Here is a 27573-nt window from a genome sequence, read left to right on the forward strand (position 1 = left end):
CACTATATTTAACACAAGCACTTTGGGAGGTTGAGGCAGGTGGATCACTGGAGGTCAGGAGTTCGAGACCAGCCTGGCCAACATGGTGAAACCCCGTCTCTACTAAAAATATGAAATTTAGCTAGGTGTGGTGGCAGGTGCCTACAATCCTAAATACTTGAGAGGCTGAGGCAAGAGAATTGCTTGAACCTGGGAAGCGGAGGTTTCAGTGAGCTGGGATTGTGCCACTGCATGCCAGCCTGGGTGGCATAGAGCCTGGGTCACATATAGCCTGGGTCACAGAGAGACTGTCTCAAAAAAAAAAAACAAAAAGGTGAGCTGGAAATAGGCTCAGGCTCATGAGCAGTTTATCTTCTGGAATAAAGTCATTTGCCTTTTTAGAGGCTCTGTCTTCCTCCATTTCTACCAGAAACCAGACCTCTGAGGGCCCCTTCCCTTCCTGCCATCCTCAGGATCTGAAGCCCTGGTCCTCCCTCACTTCCTGTCCAGCACTGGAACCCCATGGGACAGCGAGTGTGTGACAGCTCCTGCAGGAAGCTGGTCAGACAAGGAGAGTGCTGGGTTAAAGGGGATAAATTTGGAAGGTATCCAGGGACCTGATCAGGGAGGACCCTGAGTCGCAAGGAGAGAAGTTTGGATTACTTCCTCCAGTCACCATGGAGCTTGGAGGGTTTGGGGGCAGCTGCCTTGGAAGGGCTGAAAAGAGGTGGACGGCACTGGTGAAACGCATCCCTTCCCCCTCCCTCTACCCACCAGCCACAGAAGAAGGACTCTCCAGCTCTTGGATATAGCACTTTAATGCCAGTGGGCCTTTAGGATAGGGAGGAGTTGGGAGCCAATCTCCACCTCCGTACTCCTAACCCAACTTCCACCATGCTGGAGGAGACACCAGGGTTCCAGCTGTGAGCCTGGTGCTTGCCTTCTGGTTCAAGCCCCATCCCGACCTCCTTGGAGACTTCTAGCTCAAGCTCTGGAGGAAATCCACCAGCAGGTGCTCAGGGAAGCCAAAGTCCATCTGCAGCAGCAGGAAGCCCTGGAGGGAGGGGCAGTAGGAGAGAGGTGCAGGCTGGGCTGACTCCTAGGCCACCAGGAGGGAGGGGCAGGAGGAGAGAGGGGCAGGCTGGGCTGACTCCCAGGCCACCAGGAGGGAGCCAAGCTGGTAGACGCCCCTCTGTCTGTCTCCCCAACAGCCCCCAGTCACCCCAGGAATCCTGTCTGGGCCTCTCTCCCCAGGAACAGGGGCTGGTGAGGGGGGCTTTGTACTCACATCTCGCGTGATAATCTCAGGGTTGATGATGTCGAAGAGGCTCAGGCCTTTGCTGTTCATGAGGGCTGTAAACACTGCCTCGAGCCCTGGGGCAGGGGACAGAGCCCCAGTCAGCCCTTCCTGGGGAGCAAGGCCAGCCTGAGGCTCTGCCACCCTGGGCAGTGGGAGATGCTGAGACCCTTTTGGACCAATATTCTGTAAACATGTGTTTCACTTTGATTTAGAAGAGTGGGCAAGTGCTTCTGAAGATGAGGAAGAGCAGAGTTTGCCTGGCGGCAGGGCTTGCCACACTGCTGCCAAAAAAAATTCCCTTCTCTCCCAAACTTGAGCTCCCAACCCACCCACAATGGCCACATGACCTGCAGTTAGCTGAATCTACCCTGCTAGGAAGGACTTTCCCACACAGCTTCTCAAAGCGTTCTTTGCAACCACACAGAGTGGTCTCCTTGCAAGTAGTTGTAGGAAACATTTAATCCACACCCCCTAGTTTTAGCTTCACGGTTTAGATGGGGAAAATGAGGCCAAGAGATGCCAAGACACCCCACTAGGATCATTCCAGTTTCCACGCCCTTCCTTTCCTATCTAAGCCATGTGGACAAGCAGATGTTCAAAAGGAAGGCACAGTCAGCTCAACATACTCTGTGGGGAAGGGAGCAGAAAGCTCTCAGCAGAGCCTTGTCCAAAATATCCCCAGCACACATGTGCTATGGTGTCTGAGAGTCTACCACTCGAGTCACCTCAAAGGGATAAATATTCTACCATTTCAAGGTCAAAAGGAAAATTGGGAATCATCAAGTTCAACATTATTGTTTCACAGAAAGGGAAACTGAGATTCAGGGCTGGGCTAGAACTAGGTCTCAGACTCCCAGCCCAGGGCTCTTTCTGCTATATCAGGTTGCTGTTAGGAGACCTGCATCCTGAAAGTGGGTTGAGCCATCCCGCGGGGTGGCAAAGATAATCTTCTGCAGGTAAACCAAGAACAGGGGTCTGTGCATCTGGCTGAGTCATTGGTGTGCAATGCCACTAGCAGGGAGAGGAAAGGGGGCACAGACTGCTAAGTATCAATGACTGGGAAGAGGGGCACCTGGAGCTCTGCCTAGGAATGGCCCACAAGGTGAAATGGGAAGCTCTGTCAGACTCGGCACCCGGTTTTCCCTCCAGCCCACACTTACGAGACATGACCTCAGGGATGCCCACAGTGGTGATCATTGACTGCAGGAAGCTCTGGACGGACTCGGAGCTGCTCTGCCAATCAGATGCCCATGGTGAGTCCTCCCTGGAGCACGGAAGTGACCCACAGGGCAGATGCTGCATGGCCTGGACAAGCACTCATCCTCATGCCCACCCGTGAAAAAAAATATCCAACCCACTCCCTCTTCCTGCCCCAGACAGTGCCCCTCCTGAGTGGTTTTTCCTTTGCCCTGGGGAGGCCCAGGATTGCTAGCCCATTCCACAGAGGGAAAATTGAGGTCCAGGGAGGGGCTGCTTGGCCAGTACTCTTCTGCCTAAACCCCAATCCATACCACCACGCTCTCATTTTTGCAACACAAGGGCTCTCCCAAAAGACATGGCAGGGAGAAGAAGGGTCACAAGAGACACAGCATGGACCACCTGGTCCAGATTCTTTTGGTCTGGTTGCCTGATTTTCTTTAGGGCCCTCTGCCTGCTTTCTTTAAGGCAGGAGGTCCCACAGGACTTATTTCTCCCAGTCTATCCAAGACTACCTACCTCAGTCAAGTTGGAAACAGTCTTTGGTGTAATCCTGAAATAAAAAAGAGATGATAGTTTGACCCTCCATTGGGCCCCCTCCTGTAACATCCCCTGGGAAAGAAACTCTAAGAATAGCAGACAGTTCTTCTGTCTCATAGCTCAGGCCCTTTGGGGCACTCTCTTGAGATTTGCTATTCTCTTGAGATTTGCTATTCTGGCGGCCAGGCCTTCGCTCGGGCAGCGCTCTCCTCCTGCCAGGCCCTCCCTCCATTCTTCCTGGCGCCCCTTCTTCCCCATGAAGATTCTATCTAGGCAAGGTCTTATCTCCCTGCAGTCAGGCCATATGCCCCAGAGGGAAGGGGCCACATTTCCCCACCAACACCCCGTCCTGTGCCTGACTCCAAGGGGCCAGGGAGAGGTTTGCAGAGTCGACCGCCTCGTCTTCTCTGCAGCACATACTGGAAATCCAAGAGGCTTAAGAAGAGCTTTTTCTTAGAATAGGAGGCCTGGACGGTAGTCGTGATATCCTGGGGAGAGAAACCAAATTTGCTGTGAGCCAGGGCTCTTCCTGAAGCAGAGAGCAACCCTCCTAGCTCAGGGCCCCTGATTCTTTCCACTGAGGGACTGGAGAGGCATGGGTGACACGGGAACCAGGCTTAGCTACTGCTCTTCTGAAAACCGAGGAAAGTTCCCCAGCACCTGTGGCTTTGGGGTTAGGACCTGAGAAGTCACTTTCTTTTTCTTTTCTTTTCTTTTTTTGTTTTTGAGACCGTCTCACTCTGTTGCCCAGGCTGGAGGGCAGTGGCACGATCTCAGCTCACTGCAACCTCCACATCCCAGGTTCAAGTGATTGTCCTGCCTCAGCCTACCAAGTAGCTAGGACTACAGGCACGTGCCACCATGCCCAGCTAATTTTTGTATTTTTAGTAGAGATGGGGTTTCACCATATTGGCCAGGCTTGTCTTGAACTCCTAACCATGTGATCCACCCGCCTCAGCCTCTCAAAGTGCTGGGATTACAGGCGTGAGCCACCGTGCCTGGCCGAATAGTTCTTTTTTTTAACAAATGCTCAATGTTTCAGATTCTTAACAACAAAAAAAAAGTAAATAAAATAATATGTCTACGTCCACATGAGAAAGCCAAGAGGAATAAAACAGAAAAACAAAAAGGAAAATAATTCAAAAATTAAGGAGATATTTAAAAGGCTAAATAAACTGGGCACAGTGGCTCATGCCTGTAATCCCAACACTTTGGGAGGCCAAGGTGGGCAGATCACTTGAGCCCAGGGATTCGAGACCAGCTTGGGCAACGTGGCAAAACCCTGTCTCTACAAAACAATATGTGGTGGTGCACATCTCTAGTTGGGAAGCTGAGATGGGAAGATCACCGCTGCACTACAGCCTGGGCAGAAACAAACAAACAAACAAACAAACAAACAACAAAAAAGAATGGCTAAATACAATGTGCTATCCTGGATCAGATCTTGGAAAAGAAAAAGGGTATCAGTGGAAAAACTAGGGAGATTCAAATAAAGTTTAGAGTTTAGTTAACAGTCATGCATCAATGTTAATCTCTCCGCTATGACAATGTAGCATGGTTATGGAAGATGTGAACAAAGCAGGAAGTGGGTGGGGGATATATGGGAACACTCTGTATTTTGCAACTTTTATTCAAATCTAAAGTTACTCCAAGATAGAAAGTTTGCTTAAAAATAATAAAGCACCAGAAGGAAATGCACCCAGTAACCACATCGAAGGCCCCTGGAGAAGGGGGTTATGGTGACAGTGGTTTTCTTCTTTCTATTTTTCTATATTTTCCACAATGTGCTTGTATTGCTCTTGTCTTTAGTTCTTAATGTATTAAGAAATATTGGCCAAGCACAGTGGCTCATGCCTGTAATCCCAGCACTTTGGGAGGCTGAGGTGGGTGGATCACTGGGGTCAGGAGTTTGAAACTGGCCTGGCCAACCTGGTGAAACCCTGCCTCTACTAAAAATTAGCTGAGCATGGTGGCACACACCTGTAGTCCCAGCTAGCTAATGGGGAGGCTGAGGCACGAGAATTGCTTGAACCAGGAAGGTGGAGGTTGCAGTGAGCTGAGATTGCACCACTGCGCTCCAGCCTGGGTAACAGAGTGAGACTCTGTCTCAAAAAAAAAAATTGAAGATACTCTAAGGAGCATTAAAGATAATACTGATCCTTAATTCCTTATTTGCAATTATAAAATCAAACAGGATCTGAAAACTACAAGTTTTTTCTTAAGTTTTGTTGGCAAAACCTGGCCATTGCCTAGGAAGGTATCTATGGTATTTATCTTGCTTAACATGAGGAGAAATGCCAATTGAGGCATTTGAGGAGAATTGATTGTGGGGTGCCACCCCACACCCTATCGAGGTGTTCTGCAATATATCCAGTGTCTATACACTATACTACTTTTACAAACTCACAGAAGTTCTGAATTTGGAAACCCATGTGGCCCTAATGAATAAAGGGTTGTGGACTCGGGTAATAAACACCACTGTCCACTGCTCAGCTTAAGAAGGAAAATATTGGCTGGGCGTGGTGGCTCACGCCTGTAATCCCAGCACTTTGGGAGGCTGAGGCGGGCAGATCACTTGAAACCAGTAGTTTCAGACCAGCTGGGCCCACATAGTGAAACCCTGTCTCTACTAAAAATACAAAAAATTAGTCAGGCATGGTAGTGCATGCCTGTAATCCCAGCTACCTGGGAGGCTGAGGCATGAGAATCGCTGGAACCTGGCAGGGAGAGGTTGCAGTGAGCCGAGATTGTGCCACTGCACTCCAGCCTGGGCAACAGAGTGAGACTCTGTCTCAAAAAAATAAATAAGTAAATAAATAAATAATAAAAATAAGAATGAAAGAAAATATGCTTGGCATGGTGGCTTATGCCTATAACCCCAGCAACTTAGGAGGCTGAGGCAGGAGAATTGATTGAGGCCGGGAGTTTGAGAACAGCCTGGACAACATAACAAGACCCTGCCTCTAAGGAAATTTTTTTTTTAAATTAGCCGGGTGTGGTGGTGTTTGCCTGTGGTCCCAGCTACTCAGGAGGGCTGAGGTGGGAGGATCACTTGAGCCCAGGATTCGAGGCTGCAGTGAGCTATGATTGTGAGGCTGCACTCCAGTCTGGGTGACAGTGAGACCCTGTCTCTAAAAAAAATAAAAATAAGAAAAGAGAGAAAATATTACCTAAGCTGTGGAAACCATGTGTGTACCCCCTCATTACTTGCATGATGTGATTTTGATTGTAAGGAGCCATGTGCAAGAGAAAACCAGTGCCAGCAGAGGCGGTGAGAAGGATCTGGAGGCTTCAGAGGCCCCCAGGCCCCTGCCCTCTGTGGCCCATCTGTGAGTCAGGTTCCCCCACCACCACCTCTCCCTGCACCTGCCTCACCTCTTCAAATGTGTAAGCTACAGAATGTTGCTGGTCTGGGCGTGGAAAGAGGAATTTCACCATCACTGAAGAATTGACCACGACTCCCTTGTTTTGGCACGAGATCTTGGGCATCTTGAGGCAGTGGACGGTGACTTGGGCCTGGCTGGGGAAGCCGCCGACAACCTGTGGAAGACAGGTGTCCCATGGCCAGGACAGGGGCCCATCAGGGCAGCAGCAGTCCCTGCCCTCAGAGATGGGAAGGACAAAGCTGGCTCGGGGCTCCAGGGCTGGGGAAAAGGAAACAGCCCCGGGGTAGTGCCCGGGCCCCAGGCCGTGCAAATTAGGACTCTCGTCCTCTCTGGGCCTCACTTTCCTCATCTGTAAAATGGGGATAATCATAGATCCTACCTCATAGGGTTGTCTTGAGGATGAAATGAGATAATCTGTGGAAAGAGCTTAGAACAGGACCCGCTGCATGGTAACCCTCCGAGGGAAGCTGCTGTAGCAGCTGGGCTAGGAGTGGGGATAGAGCAGAGGGCGCAGGAGCTGCGGGCCATATCTGCAGGAGCCCATCATTTTCCAGGGCATCCCAGAACAGAACGTAAAACTGCAGCTGAGGAGTATTTAAAGGAGAGACACACCAGGCTGTGGCACGAGGGGATCTGACCTAGTCAGGGAGGTGAGAGAGGCCTTCCCTGAGGTGGCAGGAGGAGGAGCAGATGGGACGGGGGAGGGCAAACCATTCTGGCAGAGGGTGTGGACAAGAGCCCTGTGGAAGGAGCATGACCAAGATAAGGAATGCGCAGGCAGCCAGGGGGGCTGGGGAGTGTGGCCTGAGGACCTTCAATTACAGCCTGTGCAACTGGGCTCAAGGAGACCACACGCCCCAAGAAACCATTGAACCACTGGATATACAAGGAAAGGTTTCATTAAATACATAGCTCAGCTCAAAAGAAAGAAAGGGGCAGCAGCGTGTAGGGGCTCACGCCTGTAATCCCAGCACTTTGGGAGGCTGAGGCAGGAGGATCATTTGAGGTCAGAGGTCAAGACCAGCCTGGCCAACATGGTGAAACCTCGTCTCTACTAAAAATACTAAGAAATGAGCTGGGCACGGTGGTGTGCACCTGTAATCCCAGCTACTCGGGAGGCTGAGGCACGAGAATTGCTTGAACCCAGGAGGCATAGGTTGCAGTGAGCTGAGATAGTGCCACTGCACTCCAGCCTGGGGAACAAGAGCGAGACTCTGTATCAAAAATAAATAAATAAAATAAAATGAAAATCTCAGTGGGTAAGTAAACAAGTAAGACACAGCTGTAAAAAGAATTAATGAACTAAAAAGATACTTGAAGAAACTATCCAGAATTCAGCACAGAGAAAAAAGAGATGGAAAACACGACAGAGAAACTAAGAGACACGGAAAATGGAATGAGATGGCCCAATGTGTGTCTCATGGAAATTCAAGGAGGTAGGAATGGAGAAAATAGGGATGGGGCAATCATGGAAGAGAGAGTGACGAAGAAATTTCCAGAGCTGATGGGCCGGGTGCCGTGGCTCACGCCTGTAATTTCAGCACTGAGGCAGGAGAATTGCTTGAACCCGGAAGGTGGAGGTTGCAGTGAGTTGAGATTGTGCTACTGCACTCCAGCCTGGGCCACAGAGCAAGACTCTGTCTGAAAAAAAAAAAAAGAAAAAAAAAGAAAAGAAAAAAGAAATTTCTAGAGCTGACAAAAGACGTCGTCAACTCTTAAACTGAACGGTTACAATTACGCTGGGTGGGAAACAACTAGATGGAGAGGTAGACAGATGAGAAAATGCAGGGCCCTGGAGGCCATGGCAGAGCATTTAGCCTGTATCCTACACCAGCCTTAAGCAGGCAGGTGAATGATCAGTTTTGTTTCTTGAAAAGATTGTTCTGGCTGCTGTGGGGAACAGATTGTAGGAGGGTTTCAGGACACAGGGAGACCCACCGTCAGCTACAGATGGGTCCCCACTAGAGATAATGGTAGCCTGGCCTGGGGAGGAGGTGGAGACAGAAAGAAATGGAAAGACTAGAAATAGGACATCAAAGGAATAGGACTCAGACAAGGGGCTAAGGGAGAAGAGCCGGTCAGGGGCCTGCCCAATATTGTGAGTTGCGTATGTGCAGGGAGAGAGACATCACAGAGCTGGGGAAGGGTGGATGGTCTGAGTTCAGAAGGGAAGAGGGACGGTCCTCTGTTAGAACAGGAGAAGGGCCGCAGGAAGGCGCAGCTGTGGGTGAGTGGGTTGTGACTGGGAGCAGAGACGTCGGGGGGAGGTTCTGTTGGTGGCTCTGCTCAGCTCTCTGGTAAGTAGGTTGTGTGTGGAGAGGGAAGTGAACGGTAGACAGGAGGGGGCAGCTGGAGATTTGAGGATGGCAGGGAAGGCCTGAAGAAGTCATTGCAGTGGGTGGGGGAGTGAGGTGACCAGAAAGCTGAGGGAGGCTTACTCAGAAAGCAGGAGGTCCATTTGAAGTGGGAGATCATGGGTTCTTAGTGGAACCCTGCATTGAGGAGTAGGATTATGAACATCATTGCCACTGGGCATAGCAAGAAGAGGCTGTGACCTCCAAGGAGCTTGCCTGAAGTCAGCTTTGGGATCAGGAGTAATCAACAGTCACTTATTGCTGGGGGCCTCTGAGCCTGGAGTTGATCCTGGGGTTCCAGCCCCCTACAAGTCCCTATGCCTGGGTAACAGAGCAGGGAATGGAGCATTATCTTTGAGGGCAATAGAGCTGGGCTCAAACCCAGCCTTGCCATTCACTAAGCTTCCCTTTGTGTAAAACGGGGATGGTTTGACTGCCCCACTCGTAGGGTCGGTGTGAGCACTGAAGGAAGTCACACACACTAAGCGCTTCGCTCCATGCCATACATCCGAGTGGGAGCTGTGTTCGCTGTTATAATTGTTGTCATTGGTGTTGTTATTGGCTGTGTGGGGGCTCTTGAAGCCAGAGCAGGATTGGGGTACCTGAGATAAACCCCACACAGGGGCGGGGGGCGTTACCTCTTGGAAGATTTCCTGGTTGGTGTTGAAGCCCCAGGTCTCCAGCACTGCCTGAAAAGAGATGGGGAAGTTGGAGGGTGGGCGGAGTAAAGTCCACTCCTCAGAAGAAAACTTCGCAGGGACCAAGGGCAGTTTCAAGGACTGGACCCCTCCTCAGACGCAACTCCCAACCTCCCAGACAACATGTGAGATGCTCCGGGCAGGGTGTGGAGCAGGGAACCCTTGCCCCAGCTGGAGGCCTGGTTTCTGCTCCCCACTGTGCCCCACGCAGGCCATGTGACCTTGCACAAGTCTCTTCCTCTCTGTGGGCCTCAGTTTCCTCATGAGTTCAATGACAAGCATGGCCTAGAAACTACCTAAGCATTTCTAGTACAGTATAGGTGGAGAGTACAGGCTTTGGGGCCACCTCTTACAGGCTGTATGATCTTCCGTAAGTCACCTACCTTCTCTGAGCTTTGTGGTTTTTTGTTTGCAAAACAGAGGTAACAGTACTTATCTCACAGGATGAGTGCAACAAAACAAAGTGTACCAAATATAACTGTGCAGTAAATGTAAGACTAATATCATCTTATATTTAATGCACAGTTACTACGTGCCAAGTTATATCTATACCTAGATCTATTGATCACTCTATCTATCCATCTATCTATCTGGCAACACATAGTTGACTCCAATAAATGCTGGACTGTATTTTTTTGTTGAGATAGAGTCCTGCTCTGTCACCCACACTGGAGTGCAGTGGTGCCATCATAGGTCACTGTAGCCTCAACCTCCTGGGCTCAAGTGATCCTCCCTCCTCAGCCTCCTGAGTAGTTGGGACTATAGGTATGCACCACCTTGCACAGCTGATTTTTAAACTTATTTTTATTTTTGTAGAGACAGGGGTCTCCCCATGTTGCCCAGGCTGGTCTCGAACTCCCAGCCTCCAGGGACCATACTGTCTCTGAGAGAAGAGAGACAGACCCTCTCATATTGTTTTATACTCAGAAAAAGAAAGAGAGGTGAAACTAAAGGCAGGTAGCCCAACACCTAGAAACCAGACCCGAAACCAAGGAACCAGACCCGAAACCAGGCCTGGGCCTGCCTGACCTAAGCCTGGTAGTTAAAGATCAACCCCTGACCTACCCAGTTATGTTATCTATAGATTCCAGACATTGTATGAAAGAGCATTGTAAAAATCCCTGTCCTGTTCTGTTTCGTTCTGATTACCGGTGCATGCAGCCCCCAGTCACGTACCCGCTGCTTGCTCAATAGATCACGACCCTCTCATGCAGACCCCCTTAGAGTTGTGAGCCCTTAAAAGGGACAGGAATTGCTCACTCTGGGAGCTCGGCTCTTGAGACAGGAGTCTTACCCATGCTCCTGGCCGAATAAACTCCTTCCTTCTTTAACTCGGTGTCTGAGGAGTTTTGCCTGCAGCTCGTCCTGCTACATCTCAGCCTCCCAAAGGGTTGGGATTACAGGTGTGAGCCACTGCACCCAGTCTGGACTTCACTGCTATTGCTCCAGCTTAGGTGGTCCCTAGTTCTTTTGTCCACCACCAAGTTTCCGAGTTTCCTCCCTCCTCCCCACGCGTGTGCACACACACACACCACATGCCATCTGGATTCCCTAGCAGCCCAGCCCCACCTGCTCACCTTGAACTCGTCTCCCATCAGGCTGAGCATGAGGCGGCCATCCTGGAAAGCTGCCTTGGCCAGGGAGTGGAAGACTTGCTCAGAGAACCAGAAGTACAGCATGCGGGAGTCCCCCAGCAGTGCGGGCGAGAAGGTGGGGAGGGGGAGGTCCTCCGAGACATTCTTGTAGATGAAATGACCCTGGAGGAAGCCAGGACGCTGGCTGGACCCTGTGTGTCCCTATTGGGCTCAGGTCCAGCTTCAAGGAGATTGGGAGGAGCCCCAGCATTCAGCCCAGAGTGCAGATGGGGAAACTGAGGAAAGAGCTGTACCCAGTTTCTCCCAGCAGGGCTTTCACTCATTCAACAAATACTTCCGGAGTGCCCACTATGTCGCAACCACTGTGGGAAGTGAACCAGACAGACATGGTTCCCGCCTTCACAGGGTTATATTCAAGTAACAACATTGGTCAGTACAGCTGGTGACCACGGGCCTCCAGCTCCCACCCCGCCCTGGCTGACCACCGGCCCTGCCCCTGCAGAGGGCAGTCCATTGACCATCAGCTCCTGGAGGCCAAAATCAGGAAAACAAGCTGCTGCCCAGTCCCCTGCCCCTCTAGATCATCCAGCCCATGGATTGTGAACAGGCTTCAGGAGTGTCCATGAACCTCCAAAATGATCCTTCTGTTCAGTTTTCTGGGGAGAGGCTCTGTTACAAAGATGACTGGGTCTGCCCTAAAATCTTCTCCAATCTCTCCCTCCATTTTGTATCACTTGGCCGAAATAAATTCCTCAGTTTCCCTTGCAGCTAGGGTGGGGTCCTGCGATCAAGTTCAGGCCAATGGGCTGTGAGCAGAGTGGGTGTGGTGGTCAGGCCAGTCAGCCAGGACCCTGGGATGAGGCCACGCCTGGGGCTGGCTGAGAACACGTGGAAGGGGCCTGCGTGCCTGACACCCTGCAGCCTCCAGATCCCCCGGGGCTGCAGATGCTCAGACCGCAACAGAGGGAAATAAATGTCTATTGTGTTTAAGCAGCTATTATTTCGGATTTCTTTGTTACAGAAATCTATATCCTAAGTAATAGAGGGTCCAAAGCTTTTGTCAGTACCCCCCAGGGGGGCCACAATCCACTGCTGTAGAGGATGACAGAAGCCAAATAAGCCCTCTAGGAAGGAGCTGGTGCTTTGCTGGGATCTTTGTAGTGGGCAGCCCTGGTGCCTGCAGAGAGGGCTCAGGGGCGCGTCGCTGTGGCCTGCCCTCCTTGCAGCATCAGGAATGCGGAGGAGCATCAGGAATGCGGAGGAGTGCCCCGGGACTCTTGGCTGCCATAAGGTTGAAGCTGGGGGACGGGGTTGTCAGAGTACAGGAAAGGACCAACTCCCCTGGGGAAGCTGGGCCCTGCCCCACCCTCTCACAACTCCTACCTTGTGATGGGACTCCAGGTAGGAGGCTGTCATGACGGGATCACCTGTCAGGGAAATGTCCACCCCAATGTCTCCATCTGAAAGGATGCTGGCTGCAGGAGGAAAAGATCAAGGCAGGGCCTCAGGATGCGGGAACTGCCCTGAGTCACTGCTCCCCTGCGTCCGCACAGCTGCCCAAGCCTCCAACCTCAGTGTTCCCCTCTGTAAAGTGGGACCTGGGTGTGCAGGGAGGGGTGTGGCACTTTTTCATTCTCTCTTTTCCCAAGTCTGTCTGTCTGGGTAGGTAGAGCCCTTCTAGAAAGCTGGTTCAGAGTAGAGTCCAAGACTTGGGCTGAAACCCAGCTCTGCTCTGTACTGCAGAGGAGAGTACAGTACATGGATGAGTGCCCAGCCATGTGAGCAATCTAATTATCTTTTTTCCTAATCTACTTCCAGGAGAATCTTGGAGTCCTCCTGGACTTAATCACCCATCTGTCCTGAGTTCTATAGACTTGCCCAACGCCACACAGCTTGTGAGGCTGCAGCCCAAAGGGGCAGAGATTTGCCAAAGTATGCTCATAACTAATCATCAAGTGTCAGAGCCAGACAGAGCCCATGGGACCTAGACAGGAAGAGTGGTGGTCCCAAGGCCGCGCAGTGCAGCAGGTGGCTTTCTGGCTCCCACCGCTGTCTTCTGAGGCATGCAGACAGAAACGCACTCACCAGCCCTTGTCTGGACAAAATCGGCCATGATGTTAGAGATGACGTTGATCTCTTTGCAGATCTGGGGCAGACAGAGCAGGTGCTTTCCAGGCAGGAAAGGAGGCCAGAGGCAGTGCCTCCTTCCAGCTGCGTGGTGGTGGCAGTGCTGGGAACTGGCACAGGGGACTGGCCACGTGGGGAAGGTGGGAGTGGCACCTTCTCAGGGAAGGGCAGGGAGGAAAGGGCTCCAGCCTCCTGGGCATGGCCCTGGACCACAGGGAGTCAGCCAGCCTCACTCACCTGTCCCTTCAGGACCAGCTTCAGGGTGAAGGAGATGAAATTTGTGAACAACTGCTTGATCCACCCAGGCCTGAGGGCAGCAAGCACCACAATGAGCCCCTGTCCAGTTCTGTGCATCCATGGAGCACCTACTGTGTACCAGGCACTGCTCACAGCTCTGTTGGCTCTGACTCGTGTAGCTCAGGAAGTAAGAATTATCACTCCCATTTCGCAGCTGAGAACACGGAGCCTCAGACCCAAGAATTAACTGCAGCACCATCCCAGAATTCCTCGGGAGGGCCCAGCTCCTGTGACGCTCACACCTGTCACACACACGAGAACATGTCTAGAGTCCAAATTCACACATGTATCTGTCTGCTCCAGAGTCAGAAAACGGCCTGAACAGAGGGCTCCTCTCCAGACCCCACCCACCAGCTCCCTTCTGCCTTCCAGGTTTGGCATTGGTTACATAACTAGGGTCTGTCCAAACCTTGTTATCTTCCTCTGTGCAATGGGGTTACCCACAGCTCCTTGACAGAGGGTGTTGGCCAAGACAAAAAGCCCCACCCTGGGAAGCAGGAGAGTAAAGTATCTAGGAACTCAGCCTCTGGGGTCAGAGAATGCTGGGTTCAAATCCTACTCCCATCCCTTAGTGGCGAGTTGTGTGTCCTCAGCAAGTTACTTAGCTTGGCTAGAGTTTTATCTCTGAGTTAGTGTGGTGCTTGGAATGCAGGTTGCACTCCGTAGATACGAGCTTTTCCTTTCTAACCTCTCCGTGACTCAGTTTACCCATATGTAAAAAGGGGATGATAACAGAATCTATATCCTAGGGTTGGTTTTAAGGACAAAATCAATTAATTCATGAAAAGGGCTTGGAATAGTGCTTTGCACACAGCAAGTTCTTAATAGTTGTTAGTTACTAGCTGTTGGTTTTTGTTGTTTCCAGCCTTAGAGGCTGTATTGATGGGAAGGGGTAGGAAGTGACCCCACTGACGGTATTGCTGCCCCCAGTTTCGGCCACCCACAAGCATGCCCTGTGTGGGGTTGAGCCTGGAGGGGGCTGTGGACACACTAACACGATGGGCACGAGCAGGAATGGGGGCCACAGGGTGGTGTACTTACTCTCGCTCCCCTTGGAGATGCAGGAGCAGCTTATGGAAAGACAGGTAGCAGTCAGGGGCATTGGTCCGCACTCTGCCAGAGTCACAGGCTGCAGGGAGACCCAACACGACCTCAGGGCAGCCTCCGGTATCGGATGGTATCCACATGCTGCCCAGGCCAGTCAAGAGCTTGGCCAGCTCTGGGGTCCCCAACCCTGCAAACTTCCCAGGCCGGGCCTCCTTTGGTGGCCCCAGAACCCTCTGCCTGCACAACCTCCCCCTCTGCTGAGGCCAAGCCCTGGAGTCCAGCTCCCACTTCCCCAGAGGACGCTTGACACATACTCAGCTGTGTGTTGATCTGGAGGTCAATGGCAGAGTCGATCTCAAAGTCAATGGACTGATCAATGCCCAGCCTGGAAAGAGCCAAGGACCCAGGACCCTCATTCAGCCCTCCAGCCCAGAGAGGGCCAGGGCATGGGGCATCAGCTGACAGGAATGCTTACCCCCAGGCAGTGGTGTAGCCATACTTCAGGGTCCCCTTAAAGACCACAGAGACGTTCTGAATGGAGACATCGATGGACTTGGCTTCCACCAGCTCCACCTGGCTGCTGGCGATGGACAAGTGGCTGATCTGGATGCTGGGAAGGAACAGAAGTGAGGAAGGATGTCGGGGGTCATCCAGGGAGCCCAAGGAGCAAGCCTCCAATTTTGCCTAGGTGAGGGTGGAAGATAGAATCATGGCCCCCAAAATGTCCTCCTAATCCACAGAACCTGCAAATATGTTACCCAATATGTCAAACCCTGGGTACCACACTCAACTTGTGTTACCTATATGCAAATATAGTTAAGTTAAGGACCTTGGGATAGGTGGGGAGATGATCCTACATTATCTGGGTGGTCCCAATGTAATCACAGGGTGCGGAAAAGTGGAAGAGGAGGCAGAAGAGGAGAGGAAGGGGAGAGGTGACCAGGGAAGAACGCCCAGAGAGAGTCAACCCTGGTGGGCTGAAGATGGAGGGAACCATGCTCACAGGGAGATTTATATCTAGAAATGCCTATCTTTAAAAAAGAGAAAGATCTCAAGTCAATAATCAAACTTTCCACCTTACGGAACTTGAAAAATAAGGGCAAACCAAGCCCAAAGCCAGCAGAAGGAAGGAAGTAATCAGGATCTTAGTGCCTACAAATGAAATAATAGAAAAACAACAACAATCGGTGAAAGCAATACTTGGTTTTTCCAAGAGATCAACAAAATCAACAAACCTTTAGCTAGACTGGCAAGAAAAAAAAAGAAGACTCAAATTACTAAAAACAGAAATAAAAGCAAGGCCATTATTACCAATCTTACAGAAATGAAAGGAATTATGAGTGAGTACTATGAATAATTGTATGTCAACAAATGAGATTAACTAGATGAAATGGACAAATTCTTAGAAATGTAAATGGTATGTGAAGAAGGGTGAAAATTGATTCGGAAGAGTATGAATACACCACCAGAAGTAAAGTTAGATCAAAAATAGGTTGGCAGGCCAGCATGGTGGCTCACGCCTGTAATCCTAGCACTTTGGGAGGCCGAGGAGGGCAGATCACCTGAGGTCAGGAATTCATGACCAGCCTGGCCAACATGGTGAAATCTCATCTCCACAAAAATACAAAAAAATTAACTGGGTATGATGGCGGGCATCTGTAGTCCCAGCTAGTCGGGAGGCTGAGGCAGGAGAATAGCCTGAACCCAGGAGGCGGAGGTTGCAGTGAGCTGAGATCGCGCCATTACACTCCAGCCTGGGCGACACAGTGTAATGATTGACAAAACGTTGCATGTCTATATCAAAACATCTCATATACCCCATAAATATATACGCCTACTATGTACTCACAAAAATTAAAAATAAATTTAAAAAAATAGATTGGCGAAGACTTCTGGTATAGGAAACAACTAGATTGCTCCAAGTTCTTCTTCTTTTTTTTTTTTTTAGTTTGTTCTTTTTTGTTTGCTTGTTTGAGACAGGGTGGCTCTCTGTTGCCCAGGCCAGAGTGCAGTTGTGTAATCACAGCTCACTGCAGCCTCGAATTCCAACCATCCTCCTGCCTCAGCCTCTGGAATAGCTGGGACCACAAGCATGCACCAACAATGCCTGGCTAATTTTTGTATTTTTTGCACAGACTGGGGGTTCTCACTATGTTGACCAGACTCCACATTATTCTAAATGCTCTAATTTAGAATCAGACCCTACTACAATCTCCAATCCTCTTTCAGTTCTACAGAAATTTGAAGCTCGTACCATTGTTTTTTTTTTTTCGAGACTGAGCCTGGCTCTGTTGCTCAGGCTGGAGTGCAGTGGCACGATCTCGGCTCACTGCAACCTCTGCCTCCTGGGTTCAAGCGGTTCTCTTGCCTCAGCCTCCCTAGTAGCTGAAATTATAGGTTCCCGACACCACACCCAGCTAATTTTTGTACTTTTAGTAGAGACGGGGTTTCACCATGTTGCCAGGCTGGTCTTGAACTCCTGACCTCACGTGATTCCCCCACCTCAGCCTCCCAAAGCGTTGGGGTTACAGATGTGAGCCACCATGCCCAGCCTTTTTTTTTTTTTTTTGAGACAGAATTTTGCTCTTGTCGCCCAGGCTGGAGTGCAGTGAGCAATCTCAGCTCACTGCAGTCTCCACCTCCTGGGTTCAGTGATTCTCCTGCCTCAGCCTCCCAAGTAGCTGGGATTACGGGCATGCACCATCACGCCCAGGTAATTTTGTACTTTTAGTAGAGATAGGGTTTCACCACGTTGGCCAGGCTGGTCTTGAACTTCTGACCTCAGGTGATCTGCCCGCCTTGGCCTCCCAAAGTGCTGGGATTATAGGTTTGAGCCACTGCGCCCGGCTGCGTACCAAATTTTTTAGTGGAGTCTCTTCTGGTAATAGCTGCGTAAGCTCCTAATACACTAACCTCCTTGGATGACTAAATTCTTGACCTCTGCACAGAATACAATAAACACTACCAGAGGCATTAGAGAGTAAGTGAAAACAATCAGACTGGGCCAGGCTGTGGCTCACGCCTGTAATCCCAGCACTTTGGGAGGCAGAGGCAGGTGGATCATCTGAGGTCAGGAGTTCAAGACCAGCCTGGCCAGCGTGGTGAAACCCCATCTCTACTAAAAATGCAAAAAAAAAAAAAAAAAAAAATTAGCCGGGAGTGGTGGCATATGCTTGTAGTCCCAGCTGCTTGGGAGGTTGAGGCAGGAGAATCGCTTGAACCCAGGAGGCAGAAGTTGCAGTGAGTCGAGATCATGCCATTGCACTCCAGCCTGGGCGACAAGTGCAAAACTCTGTCTCAAAAACAAACAAACAAAAAAACCCACAAACAAACAAAAAAACCCAGCCGGGCTGCAGGGGAGATGCCGGGTGGAGGAAGAGAACAGCACAGGGTGCGTTTCTCCATTTTCACAAACTCTAGCACGAAGCTGGGCTCCGGCTCTCACTGTGAGAAAGGACAGTGGGAAAAGGCCCTTTCAAGGTCTTGAACTCTGGTAGATTATAGTTTTTCTGGCCTAGAGAACCAGAGGACAGGATTTGGGACAATCACAGCTGCTGGAAAGCAGGGGGGAATACCATAAATGAGAAAGTCAGAGCAGTGAGCCTCCCTCGCCCTAAATAAAAGGAGATGGAGGGAAGCCAAGGAATGGGGGAAGCCTCTAGAAGCTGCAGAAGGCGAGGGAATTAATTCTCCCCTATAGCCCCCATAAGGAATCTGGTTCTGCTGACATCTTGATCTTGGTTCAGGGAAAGCCATGGTGGACTTCTTTTAAACTGTAAAATGATAAACTTGTGTCACGTTAAGCCACTAAACTTGGAGTGATTTTTTTTACGGCAGAAAATAGGAAACTGATACAGAGGGCTTCTGGGAGGAGGTGACACCAGATGGAGGGTGGGAGTTTGGAAGATAGTAGGAGGCTCAGCTTGGAGGAGGCCTCAGCCAGGCCCCGGTGGCAGAGGTGGAGCTGCACAATGGGAGAAGCGTTGGGCCTGGGGTCTTGGTGTAGGTACAGCAGAGGATCTGTGCCACCTGTGCCGCCGGGGACTTGGTCAGAGGTGGGGCTCAGTGAAGACCCTTAGGAGGCAAGGATCAGAGAGGAGAGATTGCAGGCAGGGAGGCCAGTAGGCCACATTCACTCTCATATTCCTCTACCCTTGCTGAACTCTCCCCAGGGGCCTGGCTTGAGCACATGGAATATGACACAATAGAAGCGGCCATCACGTACCGAACACATGCTGTGTGGCAGGCACTGTGCTGAGAGTTTATACACATTTCCTGGTTTAATCCTCACAGCTACCCACGAGGTGGTCACTATTGCTGTACCCACTGAACTGAGACAGAAATGGCTCAGACAGCTTATGTGGCTTCAGAAAACCTCAGTAGAAGGGAATTTGATCCTGGGTCCATCCCACTCCAAATCCCATATTATAAGCCACTATGACACACTGTGCCCAGCAAGGAGAATCCATGTATATCTGGCTTTCCCCGTCTGTTCTGTTCTATTTTATTCCATTCCCTTTAGAGAGAATAGTGTGAAGAATTCTCATCTTACCCATGATCCAGCTTCATCTAACATTAATCATGGCCAATCATATTTATGGCCAATCATATTTTATTTCTACCCCACTCATATACCTTTGGGATAACAGTTATATATTAATGACTATGACATCTAGTCTATGGCAGTCTGGTCTTACTGAATTATTGCTGATTTATTAAGGATACTATCTCCTTAACAAGACGCTTTTGCCATGTCTGACCTCTTGCAAAATAGGTCTAGGATAGCATTATCCTCTTTTATTTTTTAGCAACAGAGTCTTGCTGTGTCACCCAGGCTGGAATGCAGTGATGCAATCATAGCTCACCGCAGCCTTGACCTCCCCTTGGCCTCCTGAGTAGCTGGGACTGCAGGCACGCACTACCATGCCCAGCTAATTTTTAAATTTTTTATAGACAGGTGGTCTTGAACTCTGGCTGAAGTAATCCTCCTACCTGGGCCTCCCAAAGTGCTGGGATCACAGGCATGAGCCACTGGACCTTGCCCATTATTCTCTTTTGCAGAAGCCTAAACTGAAGCCCAAGGTCACACAGAGGGCGTGGCTGCGCGAGACCTGGGACGCCCCACAGCACCCGCTAGCGGCGGGAGTTTTCCTGCAAAAGGCGAAGTGGCATCCCAGCACCGCTGGCGCCCCCTGGTGGCTCAGAAACATTTAACCAAGACTCAAGGCCCAATGTGCGCGGGTAGCAGAGACCACCCCTGGGGAGCATGTTTAGCAGGGCTGGGGAGGAAGAGGAGATTGGCTTTAAGACAAAGACAAGGTCCCTGAACAATGTCTGCCCCACCCTTGGGGCCTCAGACCGACACACAGACGGGGACCCAGGCTCCAGGGCAGCCTGAGATGCCAGGAAGGTGGCTGAGTTCCAGAGACTGAGCTGAGTTTGCACATGAGCTCCGCCAGGCTGCTAAACCTCTATCAGCTCCTGTTTCCGTATTTGTTAAGCAGGGCCATCCGGGCGATGGCATTATCCTCTTTTACAGAAGAGGCTAAAATATATGATAAAGATTAAGATAGGCTGGGTGCCGTGACTCACGCCTGCAATCCCAGGACTTTGTGAGGCCGAGACGGGCGGATCACTTGAGGTCAGGAGTTTAAGACCAACCAGATCAACATGGTGAAACCCAGTCTCTACTCAAAATACAAAAATTAGCCGGGCGTGGTGGTGGGCACCTGTAATCCCAGCTACTAGGGAGGCTGAGGCAGGAGAATATCTTGAACCTGGGAGGTGGAGGTTGCAGTGAGCTGAGATCGTGCCACTGCACTCCAGCCTGGGTGACAGAGAGAGACTCCATTTCAATAAATAAATAAATAAATAAATAAATAAATAAATAAATAAAATAAAGATTAAGATAGATAAAGGGCCAGGCGTGGTGGCTGACGCCTGTAATCCCAGCACTTCGGGAGACTGAGGTGGGCGGATCACTTGAGGTCAGGAGTTGGAGATCAGTCTGGCCAACATGATGAAACCCCATCTCTACTAAAAATACAAAAATTACCCGGATGTGGTGGCGTGTGCCTGTAATTCCAGCTACTCTGGAGGCTGAGGCACGAAAATTGCTTGAACCCAGAGACGGAGGTTACAACGAGCTGAGATTGTGCCACTGCACTCCAGCCTAAGTGACAGAGGGAGACTCTGTCTCAAAAAACGAAAAACAAGAAAGAAAAAAATATATGAAGGTGAGGATATTGTTTGTAAAAGCACCTGGCCCACAACCGACCCTTGGCTGTTACCATCATCCCAAATAAAGTCAAGATACTCATTTTAGGCTTGGGGTGGGGGACTGGCTGAGGCCAAGAGTTGAAGACCAACCTGGCCAACATAGCAAGACCCTGTCTCTATTATAAGAAAACAACATTTATAAATTGTTTTTAAAAAATAATTATTTTGCTGAGATTTTTATACCCTATCCCCCATTCACCCCCAAATAAGAACTCCATTTTCCCAGGGCAGTGGGAAAGGACCCTTTGAAGCCTGACTCTTAGAGGGGCTGTTGGAGAGGTTGATACACTCCAATAAATCCCCCCAGGGCACCAGGGGATGGAGGGTGGGGGTAGGGGAGGTGTCAGGCTCTGGTTCCAAATCAAGGGGAGAGACCTGAGTCCCCCTCGCTGCTGCCCTTCCTCCCTGTGGACTGGGGGCAAGCCCCAGGCTGTTCCTCCCGCCTCCCTACCCCCAGCCTGGTCACACCCGAGACCCGACTCACTTGTGCAACCCATACTTGACTTGGCCAAGGAGCATCATAGCCTTCTCGCCCGTGATATCTGGGTAGCTGGCTCTCTGGAAGGCGGTCTGGATCACCTTGGCAGTCTCTTGGTTCACTAGAGGGGAGGGCAGTGGCTGAGGGGCTGCAGGCCAGCTCCAAGCCCCCTGCTCCCACCCCCAACTGGCCTTGGCCATGACTCAGCCTCTCTGAGAGGAGGCTCCCAGCAGGTCTTAAAGCTGAGGGGTTGGACTGGGCCTCCCTCTGGGTTTAAGGTCGATGGCAATTCTAGGGGACACAGAGAGCTCTGACCCTGACCCCAGCTAGAGATCCTGATCATACCCTAGCCTCTGGATCCTGACACATGGGAACCCCATGATCCTAGTCAAATGGGGCAGCCCTGAGCCCAGCCGCACATTAACCCTAGCCTCACCCAGACAATGCTGTGACACTCTCTGTAGTCCTGGGGGTCTATAATTCTGGCTTTTGAACGTGGCGATATTCTATTTTAGAAATTGTATCATTTAGCCTCCCTATACTCTTATTGTATTGAGCAAGCGACTGAGGCCCAGAGAGGGCAGGGGAGCTGGCCAAAGTCACACAACTGTCAGTGATGGAGCCTCCGTCACCTGAGCTCACGGCAATCCCTGACTTTGGCCATAGAGTGACCCTCAACAGCAAATATACACCAACCTCCTAATCTTTATCCCCTGACTCAACCCCCTAACCTGGCTCAGAGCTGAACCCTAACTCGAACCCCAGTGATTCTGGGTCTCAGACAAACACAAATCCCTACACCTGGCTGTTTGCAACGCAGCTAGGACCTTCTCACCAAAGAACTTGACCTTGAAGGCGAGGTCAGGAGAGGGTGAGGACAGCTCCGCTCAGCCCATCTCCCTCCCAGGGCACTCCTCTCTCTGGGCTAGTGTGGCAGCTGGCTTCAGAGCTGGCTTCAGGCCAGGGAGGCTCCTGGCACAGTGGGTGTCCATGAAAAGACCCCTGGCAGGGCAGACAGAGGCACTGATACTTACACACCAGGAGGGCAGGCTTGGTGATGCGGCACACGATGCCTGCCTCGTGCGAGGTGCCTTTGGAGCAGGCATGGGCATTGCCCAGCAGGGCCAGGGTCAGGACGGTGGCAGCCAGCATGGTTATCAGGCAGTGGTGCGTAAGTGGCCTGAGCCGTTCGGCCTGGAGCCCGTATATGTATGTCCGCCCAGCCCCCACGGAACATGAGGCTCTTCCGGGCAGCAGGGTCTTCCTGGCCCCAGAGATTCACCTCCTTCCTGCCCAGCCCCTGAGGCCTCCTCTCGAGTTCAGAGCCAGACATTCGACAAGAGCACCCCAACTTCTGCTTGTCTCCCCTCAACCATCTGCACCATTTTTGCCATCCCTTATGTTATCTGGATAATTGCTTAATATGTTTCCATGAATTCATTTATTTTTTACTTAAATACATATATCTAGGAATAAACTTTCTCTCTCAGTTGCCATAAATAGAAAGAGGCCAAAATACGATGACTATGAGAAAAAGACATTGAATTCTTGCCAGATACTGTTGCCCGACAATGACCCCAAGCTTGAAGCCTGCTGTTGCATGTAAAGTAAAACTCAGTAGAAAAAGGGAGAGGGCTTCATGGGCGCTAGAGAAACTCTAGCATCGACCTTTCCCTTGCTCTGATTTGAAAGCTTGAAAGGATAATGTCCTCACCGTAGTATTCCATGGCATTTGACGCTGCATCTGGGTACCCCAGAAGCAGTCCTCTATGTAGACTTTCCTTGATATGCATAAAGTAACTCTGGGTGGGTATACAGCCTCTGAGATCATTGGCTGCCTCTGGGAGAAACTGGGTATCTGGGGGAAAGGGGCGGAGCAGGGGGAATGTCTGTGGCATTTGAATGCTGAGTCATGTGAATGTGCTATCTTTCAAAAAATTACAACATACAATACTTTACCTACAGCTGGGGCCAAGAACTGCCCTGCAGCAACTGTGACCAGATGGCCAAGTACTGCCTCCTCAGAGCCCCTAGGAAGGAGCTGGGGTTGCAGGGATGTGGGCAGGATGCTGTGCCCCAGGCAGGGCCAAGGAAATATTGAGTTGGGATGGCCTTGCTCAGTCGCCTCTCAGGGAGTCCTGCCCTAGTCCCGAGTTTGCACCTGCTCCAAGCCCAAAGCTGCCCAGAACCACATGGGGAGCCGGGCTGACCCTCACTGTTTCCCAAGGCTCAGAGACATAAGCTGATTGCCCCTGGGCGCCAGCCCTCGGGTTCGTACCCACAGGCCTCTGGAGCCCCCTCACTGAGTGAGCACGTACCATCGGCCCTGCCAGGGTCAGCGCTGGAGGTGAGCCCTTTAGCCCAGGCCTCCCCAGCACCCTGTCCTCCAATCAGGCTGGAGGAACTTCATTAATGGGCTCTATTTCTCCAGAAACGTGAGGACTTCCTGGCAGCTATTGTCTTCTTGGCTGTTGTTTCTGTTCCCTTCCTGGGGCCACGGAGGGCAATGACCGAGGGTGCCCCTGGCCAGGGTACTGGTGGTCAGTGGCTGGGCCTGGAGAGAAAAGGGAGGTGGGCCCCATCCTCTAGTGCAGCCTGGGTGCTGGGGGCCTCCCAAGGGTGGGAGACCCTGGGGATAATGGATTAAAAAAAATAAATAAATAACTAAACCAAAAAACCAAAAGAGCCTATCCCTTTAAATTTAGAATCCTGCACCTTAGACTCTTAAAACTTAGTAAGCTGATATTATACTAATATCAGCTGTATTTTCGAGATAATGCTTTTTTGCATTATCTCATTTAATCTTTTTAAAATTATTTTTTAGTCTTTTTAAAATTGTAGTAGAATTTAATTTACTGCTTAACGAAAACTTACCACTTTAACCATTTTAAAGTGTACAATTCAGTGGCATTTAGTACATTCACAGTGTTATGCAGCCATGAATTTAATTCCAGAACAATCTCATCACCCCAAAATAGAGCCCCACATCCAATAAACAGTCATTCCCCATCCTTCCCTTTCCCAGCTCCTGGCAACCACAAATGTGCTTTCTGTCTCTATGGATTTGCCTACTCTGAACATTTCATGTAAATAAAGTCATATAGTGTGTGATCTTTCGTTCCTGGGTTCGCTCTTTTCTTTCTCTCTCTTTCTTTTCTTTTCTCTTTCTTTCTTTCTTTCTCTCTCTCTCTCTCTTTCTTTCTTTCTTTCTTTCTTTCTTTCTTTCTTTCTTTCTTTCTTTCCTCTCTCTTCTTTCTCTCTCCCTTCCCTCCCCTCCCCTTCCCTCCCTTCCCTTTCTTTCTTCCTTCCTTCCTTCCTCCCTCTCTTTCTTTCTTTCGACAGAGTCTCACTCTGTTGCCCAGGCTGAAGTGCAGTGGCACAATCTCGGCTCACTGCAACCTCCACCTCCTGGGTTCCAGCAACTCTCTTGCCTCAGCCTCCCGAGTACCCAGGATTACAGGCACCCACCACCACGCCCAGCTAATGTTTGTATTATTAGTAGAGGCGGGATTTTGCCATGTTGGCCAGGCTGGTCTCAACTCCTGATCTCAAGTGATCTACCCGCCTCAGCCTCCCAGAATGCTAGGATTACAGGCGTGAGCCACCGCGCCTGGCCTATGTCCCTTAGAGGAATGTCTTCAAGGTTTGTCTGTGTTGTAGGCTGTGTCCATACTCCATTCCCTTATATGCCTATACGCACTGTGTTGGTCCCTTCAACCGTCAGTGGGCATCTGGGTTGTCTGCTATCTCATTCACTCTTCACAGCCACCGGGATGCCTTGATTGCCCTGCTTTATAGGACAAACAGTGACGCAGAGAGAAGTTAAACTACAAGCTCCAGGTCACATAGGGACAGGTAGCCAGGATTTGGGCTCTTCAGGAATTTGGGCTCAGTGCTGGTCCCAGCTTCTGAGAATACTGGAGTCAGAGGACAAGAGGCTTGGGGTCACGGAAGCTCACCCTCTCTCACAGGGGAGACACAGCTCCTGGGGAAGGGAATCCCCGGGACAGGGAAGGGCAGGATAACCTGCACCCTCTCCCGCCTCTGTAATCATAACCTGCAAAACCTTGTCGTGGAGGAGAATGCAAACCCCATGTGAATTTTTAAGCAGACTTTGCTTTTTAGAAGAATTTTAGATTTTCGGAGAAACTGAGCAAGGTTCCCATATACAACCCATACTGAGTTTCCATTATTATTATTATTACTATTATTATTATTGTTATTATTATTTTTATTATTGAGACAGGGTGTCGCTCTGTTGCTCAGGCTGCAGTGCAGTGGCGCGATCCTGGCTTCCTGCAGCCTCAACCTCCCCGCTCAAGCAATCCTCCTCTCTCAGTCTTCTGAGTAGCTGGGGCTACAGGCATGTGCCACCACACCTGACTAATTTTTAAAAATTTTTTGTAGAGATGGGGATCTCACTATGTTACCCAGGGTGCTCTCGAACTCCTGAGCTCAAGAGATCCTCCCGCCTCAGCCTCCCGAAGTGCTGGGATTACAGGTGTGAGCCACTGCCCCGGCCTCATTATGAACATCTTGCATTCATACAGTATATTTGTTACAATTAATTAATCAATGTGGAAACATTACTGAAATCCATGATTATTCAGATGTCCTTAGTTTTTACCTAATATCTTTTTCCTGTTCCAGGATCCCGTCAAGAATACATCACATTTGGCAAGGCACCGTGGCTCATGCCTGTAATCCCAGCACTTTGGGAGGCCAAGGCAGGTGGATTGCTTGAATCCAGGAGTTCGAGACCAGCCTGCGCAACATGGTGAAATACTATCTCTAAAAAAAAAATACAAAAATTAGCTGGGTGTGGTGGTGCACGCTTATAGCCCCAGCTACTTGGGAGGCTGAGATGGATGGGAGGATCACTTGAGCCCCGGAGTTTGAGGCTGCAGTGAGCTGTGATTGTGCCACTGTACTGCAGCCTGGGTGACAAAGCGAGACCATATCTCAAAAAAAAAAAAAAAATCACATTTAGTTGTCACATCTCCTTGTAGCTGTGACAGTTTCTCAGGCTTCTCTTGTTTCTGATGGTCTTGACAGGTTTGAGGAGCAGTGGTCACGTATACTGTAGGATGCCCTTCTGTTGGGATCTGTCTGATGTTCTGATGTTTTTCTTTTCTCTTTTTCTTTTCTTTCTTTTTTTTTTTTTTTTTTTTTGAGATGTAGTCTCACTCTGTCGCCCTGGCTGGAGTGCAGTGGCGCGATCTCGGCTCACTGCAACCTCCGCCTCCCAGGTTCAAGAGGTTCTTCTGCCTCAGCCTCCTGAGTAGCTGGGATTACAGGCACCCGCCACCATGCCTGGCTAGTTTTTGTATATTTAGTAGAGACAGGATTTCACCATGTTGTCCAGGCTGGTCTCAAACTCCTGACCTGTGATCCACCCACCTTGGCCTCCCAAAGTGCTCGGATTACAAGCGTGAGCCACCACACCTGGTCTGATGTTTTCCTTATACTGGCGTTACGGGCTGTTGTGAAAAGGGTTGCGGAGGTAAAGTGCCATTTCATCCCATCATATCCAGGATGCCCACTATCAACATAATTCATGACAGCTGATGTGACCTCAATCACTTGGCGGAGGTCGTATTTGTCAGATTTCTCCACCGTGAAGTGAATTCTCCTCGCTCCCCCTCCCCGTACTGTACTCTTCTGGAAGAAGGTCACTAAGGCAGCCTGGAGTTGTGTGTGCCCTCCTGTAGGGTGGAGAATCTACAGAATTCATTTGGGATTCTTCTGCACAGAAGATTTGTCTCTTCTTTCCCGTTATTTTTATTTTTATTTATATATTTATTTTATTTGTATATTTATTTGAGACAGGGCCTCACTCTGTTGCCCAGGCTGGAGTGCAGTGGTGAGATCACAGCTCACTGCAACCTCCGTCTCCCAGGCTCAAGCAATCCTCCTTCCCCAGCCTCCCAAGTAACTGGAACTATAGGCATGCCCCACCACGCCTGGCTAATTTTTGTATTTTTGGTGGAGACAGGGTTTCATCACATTGCCTAATCTGGTCTTAGACTCCTGGGCTCAAGTGATCTGCCCACCGTGGCTTCTCAAAGTGCTCTCCCATTTATTCATATGAATGTATTCAATCATCTATGTTAGTATAGACTCATAGACACTTATTTTATACTTTGGACTATAATTTGATGCTTACTTTATTTATTTTGTTGCTCAAGTTGCTCCATCTCTGGCCACTGGGGGCTCTTTCAGTTGGCTCCTGCATCCCTGTGTCATATCCCTATCAAAGTGGGTTTTCCCCCGTTTTTGGGCCCCATGTAAATGTA

The 27573-nt window shown here is 50.2% G+C and overlaps 1 protein-coding gene across 1 annotated transcript; it reads right to left on the bottom strand.

Moving 5' to 3' along the window:
• Window positions 1-779: 779 nt before the first annotated feature.
• On the bottom strand, window positions 780-22485 carry CETP (cholesteryl ester transfer protein). Its single transcript, XM_030796672.1, has 16 exons — window positions 22312-22485; window positions 21284-21398; window positions 14996-15130; window positions 14835-14905; window positions 14515-14602; window positions 13414-13483; window positions 13135-13195; window positions 12433-12524; window positions 11032-11211; window positions 9395-9445; window positions 6392-6556; window positions 3437-3504; window positions 2996-3029; window positions 2440-2512; window positions 1268-1353; window positions 780-1033 (listed from the first exon to the last, which is right to left on the bottom strand). Exons 1-16 carry the CDS (start codon window positions 22427-22429, stop codon window positions 959-961), a joined length of 1482 nt encoding a protein of 493 aa, XP_030652532.1. The 5' UTR covers window positions 22430-22485; the 3' UTR covers window positions 780-958.
• Window positions 22486-27573: the final 5088 nt, after the last annotated feature.

This window comes from Nomascus leucogenys, chromosome 2 (assembly GCF_006542625.1).
Source record: "Nomascus leucogenys isolate Asia chromosome 2, Asia_NLE_v1, whole genome shotgun sequence".
Classification (NCBI taxonomy): Eukaryota; Metazoa; Chordata; class Mammalia; order Primates; family Hylobatidae; genus Nomascus; species Nomascus leucogenys.

Bases quoted from the DNA above. Each gene is read 5' to 3' on its own strand.
- CETP (XM_030796672.1), bottom strand. From the start codon at position 22,429: ATGCTGGCTGCCACCGTCCTGACCCTGGCCCTGCTGGGCAATGCCCAT. The intron at 15,131-21,283 runs GTGAGTCGGGTC...GTTCCTTCCCAG, and splicing joins GTCAAGTATGGGTTGCACAA to CATCCAGATCAGCCACTTGT. The intron at 2,513-2,995 runs GTAGGTAGTCTT...TCTGATTGGCAG, and splicing joins CTGTTTCCAACTTGACTGAG to AGCAGCTCCGAGTCCGTCCA.